At 38.5% G+C, this 9686-nt stretch overlaps 1 protein-coding gene across 1 annotated transcript; it reads left to right on the top strand.

Moving 5' to 3' along the window:
- The first annotated feature begins 4359 nt into the window (after window positions 1-4359).
- DBE1 (debranching enzyme 1) lies at window positions 4360-7472 on the top strand. The gene is made up of 2 exons (XM_078585446.1): window positions 4360-4650; window positions 4904-7472. The coding sequence occupies exon 2, from the start codon at window positions 4915-4917 to the stop codon at window positions 7375-7377; it is 2463 nt and encodes an 820-aa protein (XP_078441572.1). The 5' UTR covers window positions 4360-4650; window positions 4904-4914; the 3' UTR covers window positions 7378-7472.
- The last annotated feature ends 2214 nt before the right edge of the window (window positions 7473-9686 follow it).

Consider the following 9686-nt stretch of genomic DNA (forward strand, 5'->3'; position numbering starts at 1 on the left):
TATATATATATTTAAAATTATTTTCTTGATATAATTTTTTCATATTTCAATATATATATTCATTTATAACTTTTTTGATATATATTTTATGAAACTTTTTTGATATATTGTTTGTTAATATTTTTTTGATATATTTTCAATCTAAATTTTTTGATATATATTTTTATAAAACTATAATTTTCATATATACTCTTTTGATATAATATATACATTGTTGTATTTTCTAATATATAAAAATATTTTTAATATTTTTTGATATACTTCTTTTGAATATTTTTTGATATATTTCTTTTATATATTTTTTGATATATTTTAATATATAAACATATTTTAAATTATTATTTAATATTTTTTGATATACTTTTTAAAAATATTTTTTCGATGGCTTTTCTGATATTTTTTTGATATTTTTATACATAATAATATTTTTTGATATTTTTTGTTTATATTTTATATATGTATTTTATTATATTTATATATATGTTTTCGATATTTATATATATAGTTTTTTGATATTATATATATTTGATATTTATATATATATTTTTGAAACATTTTTTGGGTATATTTTATTTATATATATATTTTTTGATAGTTTTGATAAATACATTTTTTATTTTTCTTCTTTTTTATATTTTCTTTCTACTTTATTCTTGAGTTACTTATTATATCATATTTAGGGTTGGACATTTAGGACTGAGGACCATTTGACTGGACCGAACCGGGACCGTAGGTCCTCCATTTGAGGGTGGACTGGTTTGTCAAATAGGTTTAGGTCCACGAGTCAAACCGGACGGGAACCGGAAGTATATTATTTAGTATCTATTTGATATCTTTTATAAAATCTTAAAAATAGCAAATCCAACTCGATGGAGAGATTTCTATTGAGCTCAGCGTAGACACACATATATTTCACCATCTGTGGGCAACCGCTTGATGTAAAGGATATTTAACATAACAATGAACATAATTTTTTTACCTTGACTTTGGCATTGAGTCGTCAACCTGACCAAACCGGGACCGGTCCAGACCAAGACCGAACAAGAACGGACTGGAATCAGACCAAAGCTTAGGTAAGGTTTAGGTCTATGCTAAAAATCCAGACCTGACTGGGACCATCAAACCCTAATCATATTCATGCTAAATTCATTAAAAATAAGAAAGTTCCAGAATGTATGAACAAATGCATCAAAGGGAATTTATGATGCATTACATATACATCATTTATTTTTCGAAAATGTGAAATTGCAAACATGAATTTGGATACGTCAGCATCCTAGGGGTGCACTATCCAATTGAAAACATCATCAAGGACAGCCCTTGTCAGGGACCATGTTATGATAAGTTGTGATAGACATCTCATAACCTTGTTTGGGAAAACATCTCATAAGTAAGTGGATGACTAAGTTATAGATAGGTAACATTTTCATGCATGAACTATGTGAACTCCATCGTCAAGTATTATTCTCTTCGATCGCATCGAAAAGTTTTCATATTCTTTCAGGTATGTAGAAACATACATCCCCATGTATCAACTACAAAAACTCATTGACATGTTCTCCACTTCATAAGTTTGGAGGCATGCGTACTTCACCCAAAAGGTACGATAAGCATCTAACAAATGATTCAAAATCAAATGCGCTAACTATGCATCCCATGCATCTTAAGTTCTCTACCTTTTGCCAATACTACGTATGCTCATAAAGATGAGCTTTCTTCACATAGTTCTTGCTCTTGTTAGGAGCAATATCACTTTGAGATAATGGTACGAGCCATCCACTAGAATTACTCCCTTTCTATCGATGTTGTTTTGATTATGTTACGTGTCTTCCGCTGCGTGGAATCTTCGTCTTCATCCAGATCTAGGCCTCTATAACCCAACACTAGGGACTACCAACCATTGGAGATTTATCATCCAATGACCCTTCCCATTGTCTCAAAAGGTATGCAGGAAACACATGACATGTCTCACATCATAGGGCACAAGTCGTACTCTTGAGATATGGGGGAGTTAATTTGCCAAGTCCCTGACCATCTTATCCTTGTACATGTGGAAAATTGTTCCTAGGTTAGGGCTTTATTCCATTAGATTTAGATGTGGAAGTTGTATTGAGGCTGGTAGGTATCCTATTGTATTAAAATATGTCCATTCTTGTCCTTGACGATTTCCCACAACTTATCTATGAATATCCCAAATTCTTTCACTTGCTACAAAAAGATTGAATATTTAATGATGGTTTCAATATCAAATTTGATGCTTAATTTAACTTCTATTGAGAGTTCAAGCCACCCCCTATTATTTATTATCACTCTTCCATATCATATATTTTCCTTCAGTTAATCTCCATCCTTAAAAATGAATGTTGATATCCGTGGTGTTTAGTAATTACCGAAAAATCCATAACTAAATTTTCCCATAAATGTTTTTTTTATAAAACATATTTTAATCATATTTAATAATTATTTTAAACTAAATTAAAATTTGTACTAAAATTACATCATAATGTACCTAGAACATCATGGTTTGAACACCATATCTTTTGAAGTACACATCTTTGCTCCTGTAATTAGTCTCATTTATTTCATAGCACTGTCTTTAGACTCAACAGACAAAGTTCTGTCAAGGCTTAAAAATTTTGTTCCTTGATGTGATTTTGAGAAGTCATGTCACTAAAGTTCAACTAATCCTCATTCTTCACAAAAATCTTTACCTAGGTCATGTAAGCCGAATATTAAAAAAATATCTTAGATGTTGCAATTTATTTTAGGTCTTTGTATGATGGTTAGAAATACATTTAATGGAACAATTTGCTTCAAACAAAAACTTGTTACCGTATGCAAGTTCTTTAGGGTTCTGAAATCGTTAAGCTGAGTAAATTAAATAAGAGATCCTGCTTTTAGTTTGCACTTTGAAATCTTGATTTATATATCATACCACAAAACATCTTAGACAAGTGTGTAATGCAAGTATGAATCAGGTTATATAACGGTGGTAGGAAGAAATTGAGTGGTTTTTGAACACTATCAAAGTCAATATTTGTAAACTTACATACTATCGCTTATAATTATTCATGGTGATAAATTATCAGATTATCATTTACAAATATATAATAAAAGAAGCATCCAGACGAGGCATCTAGTCTGGGATGCCGCATTTTACACCATATTTAAATTCATTGAATTTACCAGATTGTTATCTGATCACTATATTGAGTGTATGATGGCGTTAGGCCCCTAACTAGGTGGCATTCCCTGCCTAGAGGCCTGTGTGCTTATTGGGAGGGCGTGTCTGCGTTACCGGTTCACGACATTAAAGGACTGAGTCATTATCGGTAGCAATGCCCAAATACCTAATCTTTCAGGCCATTAACCCTGTACGTGGTGATACACTACAGACGATGCACGGGCCCGTCCACGCCCAAGGCGAGACGGATCAGGTTTGGTCCGCGCGTGCTGGGCGTGTGGGCTGATAGGTGTGTGTGTGCGCGCGCCAAGCGCCGCGTGCCAACGCCAAGCGCCATGCGCGGGCACCAACGCTACGCGCAAGCGCAAAGCGCCACGCGGGAGCGGGAAGCGCTGCGCGCGGGTGCGGGACGCGCAAGCCGGGCGGCGTGCCGCGGGTGCAGCGCGCGGAGTTGTGCTGGGTGCCGCGTAGCGGCCGCGCGGGCAGCGTGCGCATTGCGTGTGTGGGGCGCTGGGTTGGGAGACATCCCGCCAGTAGACTAAGGCATGTGGCGCCTTGAGAGCGCCGAGACGGCACAGAGAGCGCGTAGCGCTCAGCTTGGCGCGTCAAATGCGGCGGCGTCGTACAGACTGCGCGCGAGGGTATTGACACAGGTGCTATTGGCGTGTGTGATCGTCGACGCAGGGGTGGCGTGTGTGATCACCACGCCCGCGGCACGTGGCGCCCAGCCCGACGCACTTGTGTAGTGGCAGAGCGGGCGCGCGCGCGCGAAACGGCGGCCCTGAGGCAGTGCGGCGACACTACCTTGGCACAAGGCGCCTCGTCTCGTTCATTGTATCACCCCTCGTCTTCCCCATGTAATGGTCCCCACAATGAGGTATTATTTTATGATATTAATGCAATGACCCTATTCCTTGACGGGGCTACGTCACCACCATCTCCTCTAACCCCTTCTGTGCGATCTTAAGCATTTGCAAAGCTTCCGCTGCAATAGATCAAGGCTGCTCAGTATTGAGCAAGAAACCTAGCTCGAGATTTGACAGTGTGAGAGATGGGCAGAGTGGAAAAGAAAAATAAATTCTGAAAAAAATAAACGCATTTTAATTGGTTGTTCGGATCGACAACGTCGATCGCCGAACGGTGCTATTTACAGGAGAGATATTTGAACACTTCAATTGTAAATCTGTCTTTTTGCAAGTTGTGCGGTGGAGAGTGCTGATCGCTTGCCATCTTGGAGCGATTTGTAGTCTTAATGGTGCCGGGTTTGCGCTAAATTCCTTTCTTGATCCGGGTCATTCGCTCTTCACTATGGAATTTTCAAGTACCCTCTTCAGTCTACTGTGTATTGCTCTCCGCCTTGTGTCTAGTTCAACGATCGGATCCCCAAATCCTATTTCGTGAAAGAAATTGTGGGCAGAAGTTGGTTCATACAACGGATCAAGCTACCGGACCATCGCGATTTTAAGGTATGTAGATTGAATTAAATCGTAAGATTTATAACTGTTGAACATGGTAGCTTTGATTCCGGATTTTTGAAACTGTCGAACATCGGAAACTTTTCCCAACTCTATCCTTCGGACGTGCCGATAATTGCCTATGCTAATCGATTACTAAAAGCTCTTCTGGAATTTTTAGATGATCATTTTCCATACCCAGATTATGCATCTGTTTTAGTATTTTTTTTCTTCTAAGGTTTTGATGTTTTACTTTTGTCGGCAGAAACCTATACAATGGCAAATTCATTTGCAGTATGTCCGGGGAAAATATCCCAGAGATTTTCATTTTCTTGGCGGCCTCCCTTCCTGAAGCAGGCCAGTGAGGCGAAGAAAAAAAATTCGAAGTTTATAAAAACTGGAATTTTCACCGGAAGAAATTTCGGTGCAATCAAAGAACAACGATCAGAACGACATGGTTTGAGAGTTGTCGCTGCTGGTTTGAATGTCTCTGAGGAAAATCATGAAAGGAGAATGAATTGTTATAGATTCCAGACTGAAGGTGGAGGAAGTGTAAGTGTTTCGGTTGCAGAGAAACAGTTCACACACACTGTAAGCATTGAGGTGTCGGGCTTGTCTCTGCATTTCTATGAACAGAACTTATCATTAAGTTGGCAGATTTCCAGATTTGGTTCTTTGTACGACAGTCATAATAATCAACTTCCTTTGGTTCAAGAATCTGATGGGAGGCACACACTGGATATGGAAATAGAGACTGGCGAATTGCCAACACTCTTATCATTTTTAATTCATTCTTCATTCTCTGGTGATGAGATAGCAGTGAGAACAGCTAAAAAGTCGAGCTTTCGGGTTCCTTTAGGATTTTCTCCGGGGAAGACAATGCCACTTGGTGTCTCCTTTTGTGGTGAAGGGAGGGTGAATTTTGCTCTTTTTTCCAGAAGTGCTGAAAGAGTCACTCTGTGCCTTTATGAAAAAGATCACTCAAATTTGCCTTCTTTGGAGATCGAGTTAGATCCGTATATGAATAAAACAGGCGATATTTGGCATGCCTCATTGGAAAGCGTGGCCAATTATGTCAGCTATGGGTACCGATGTCATGGAGATCTTGTACATATGGATCCCTATGCCGTGACAATTAAAAAGTTAACTCCTGGTAATCATGATTTATCTTTCTCTAGCTTTGTGGGTGGTCTGCAGAAGTCGCCATACTTTGATTGGACCGGCGATGTTCGTTTACGGCTTCCGTCAGAAAAATTGGTTGTTTACCGGTTAAATGTCGGTGATTTTACTGGGAACTTTTTGGGCATTTCTGAAAAGATGAAATATTTCAAGAGCTTGGGTATAAATGCAGTATTACTTGAGCCAATTTTATACTTTGATGAGAAGCAGGGGCCGTATTTTCCTCACAATTTCTTCTGCCCAATGGACATGTATGGTCCCGATGTTGATGCAGAGTCATCTATAAATTCTGTGAAAGAGATGGTTAAATGTTTACACATGAACGGTATAGAAATTTTACTAGAAGTGGTCTTTACCCACACCGCAGATAAAAGCCATGGTTTCCAGGGAATCGACAAGTTCTCTTACTGTCCAGAGTCTAGAGATGAGAGCTCTCTGAACTGCAACAAAGTTGTTGTCCAGAAGTTGATCATTGACAGTCTCCGTCATTGGGTGATTGATTTCCACATTGATGGGTTCTGTTTTGTGAATGCCGCGCAGCTGGCTAGTTTGGATGGAAGTATTCCACAGTTTTCGTCTCGCCCATCACTTATTGAATCAATATCTTTCGATCCAGTTCTCTCAGATACGAGGTTTATCGCAGATTCGTGGTCCCCACACGACTTGTCGTGCCATGAGTTTGACTTTCCTCACTGGGGGAGGTGGGCTGAGATGAATTCCAAGTTTTGTAGGGATGCAAGGAATTTCCTGAGGGGAGAAGGTGTGTTGAGTGATCTCGCCACCCGTCTCTGCGGCAGCGGTGACATGTTTTCAGACTCTCGGAGCCCTGCTCACTCCTTCAACTTCTTTGCCAGGAATTCCGGGCTCTCTCTTGTTGATTTAGTGAGTTTCAGTGGGGAGAAGCTCTTGCAGGAGTTCAGCTGGAACTGTGGAATGCAAGGAGCAACAAGCGATCCTGGAGTACTTGAAACAAGGCTCAAACAGATTCGCAACTTCATGTTTCTATTGTTTGTATCTTTGGGAGTTCCAGTACTCAACATGGGCGATGAGTGTGGGCTTTCGAATGGAGGGAAAACTTCATTGTTTGACAGGTCTCCATTTGACTGGGACTGCATCGAGACGAACTTTGCTCGACAAATTATGCAGTTTGTTGCCTTCTTAACATCGCTAAGGAACAGGAGAAGCGATATTTTTCAGAGGAAGACCTTCTACAAGTCTGAGAACATACTGTGGTATGGTGCTGATTACTCCGAGCCCAAGTGGCAGGAACCTTTGTCCAAGTTCCTGGCTTTGAAACTTAAGGCGGAAAATGATGAAGAGCTACCCTGCTGTGAAGGAGATCTTTTTGTTGCCTTCAATGCATTTGATGTGTCATCTACTGCGGTTCTTCCCGAGGCTCCAGAGGATTATAAGTGGTTCCGCTTAGTGGACACGAGCTTTGAGTTTCCAGGGTTCTTCTCGGATTACAATGATCCAGACTGTTTGCAGTATTCACAACTTCAGTCCTATGAATTGAAGCCTCATACTTGTTGTCTATTTGAAGCGAGAGTGTGCAGTTGAATAAGTCAATACCCAGACTGTACATGTTTCTTATCTCTATTTCAGCTCTTCTTATTTTCACTGGTTTCAGGTATTCAATGGAATTTTTTTAGTTATGTTTCTTTCTTTTCAGACATAAGTCGTGTGAGTCAATAAGGTAATGAAAATATTTGAACATTTCTTCCTCAAAACTTGTACGTTGTTTACTGAAAATAAGCTTCCCTAAACATCAGACGATTTATATATCCATCCCAACATTTACAACTTCTTTATCCTACCAATATTTTCAATGGGTAATTTTCGTTTTGTTTAAGATCAGTGAAGTATCGGGCATTTCACAAATTGACCAAAAAAATGTACGATAATTTGAGTACATGTAGGATTTCAGTAAATTCGGCTCCTCTACAATATCTGCCATGTAGGATTAAACAGGTTTCTATTCGCTGAATCATTATGTCATAGTCGCGTCAATGCACAAAAAACATAAAGAAGAATGAATCAAATGGGAGAAGAATTAATTAATGGTAAAGGGTAGTCCATGCTCAACATGTATACATCTAGAAAACGTGGCCTTTAATCGAAGTACATACAACACCTTAGGCTTTCACTTTTCTCTAGGACTTGTTTATATGAGGCTACTTCAGATATATACTCCAAGAGGGTAATGACGTGCAAGTAAGATAATATATACGAATCTTAGTATGAACGTCTATGAAAAATAAGTTTTAAAAGCGAAATTCCTACTCGTCAGAAATTGCTATTTTTGTAACGAGAAAGGTTTATTATGCATTTACACGATATGTGATACTAAAATAAGAAATGGGAAGTTCTGGCGAAAACTTAGAAATAGGCGAAAACTTGGAAAATAGTTGAAATTGATATTAAAAGAATATTTTACGAAAGGTGAAAAGTTATACTTTTGGCTGGAAATCTACTTCATGTGCGCGGAATTCACCAACATGTTTAAAACTAAATGAAATCCAGAAGATTGGCACATCGTAAATCATCCTTCTGGAATGATTATGATTTTAACTTGATTCAAAGTCATTTGTGCAGTGAATCAGAGTATCAATGTAGAAATAACATGCGCAGTCCACATCCACATCACATGCTTCCGGAGAGGGAAATAACCACATGAAGATATTGCATTTTTATTCAGAAAATGGTCATTTTGGTTTAATGTTGCATTGGGACTAGTATTACTTACCCATACGTCATTGTATTCAACCAAATAGTGTGCCTTTAAATTTGTAAAACTTAAATAAATGGCTTTAAAATAAATTGGACTAGCTACTTTATGATCTTTGGTAAGAATTACAAGGCAGCCACGTTTTTGGTGGTAGTACTTGAAACGATTAATGGATCTAAAATGGGTCAACTATTAATACCCTCCAAGGATATTTAGATATCCTAGAGATATAGAAACATGGGATTGTTGACTTATAATAATGCGGAGGCTAGAAAATCGGAATTTCCCATTATTCATTGAGTTTCTTTGAAGTATTTACACTAGAGTTAAAATATACTTTTCTCTGTCATTTTCCAATAATAATGACCATTCAGATTCTGGTTGAAATCTAATATTCTTGAAGAATTAACGTTTCCTGTGCATACAGCTCCATGCTGCAACTAGGAAATGCCCCTTTGTTTGCGGATAACACCCTCCCCTGCTAAGCCAATTTTGCCCATAAATATAAGTCACCAATCAAATATTCTGGTTGAAATCAAATTAGCCAATTTTGGCCATAAATATAAGTCACCAATCAAATATTCTGGTTGAAATCAAATTAGCCAATTTTGCCCATAAATATAAGTCACTAATCAAATATTCTGGTTGAAATCAAATAGCCAATTGTGCCCATAAATATAAGTCAAAAATCGAATATTCTGGTTGAAATCAAATATCCAATTGTGCATATTTGGCCAGTGCCGGGTTATTACGCTCATTTCGTCCGGCATTCACGATCACTTAAGTGGTCACTATTATCACGGACCTGCGTTGAATTCTCTGGCCATGAAATCCACTAAATCCCAGAGTTTCAAACTCCCCGTGAAAAACTGTGCTTCTCAGGCATGCACTTCAAACGAAACACAAGTCGCAGAATCTAGAAGATCGTCTGAAACCTGCCCTATTCTAATCAGAGAGATAGAGAGAGAGATGGAGAGAGAAGGAGAGAGATAGAGACTGATCTCGCATATACGTAAAGAAAGAGCAACCTTCGGCGTCATCGAAACAGTGTTAGATAGATTGGTATCGCATCTACGTGAAGAAGTGGCAACCTTCGGATGATTTCTTTGCTTTATAGATTGAAAGAGAGAGAGATAGAGAG

Source organism: Wolffia australiana, chromosome 1, assembly GCF_029677425.1.
Source record: "Wolffia australiana isolate 7733 chromosome 1, ASM2967742v1".
In the NCBI taxonomy this organism is placed as follows: domain Eukaryota; kingdom Viridiplantae; phylum Streptophyta; class Magnoliopsida; order Alismatales; family Araceae; genus Wolffia; species Wolffia australiana.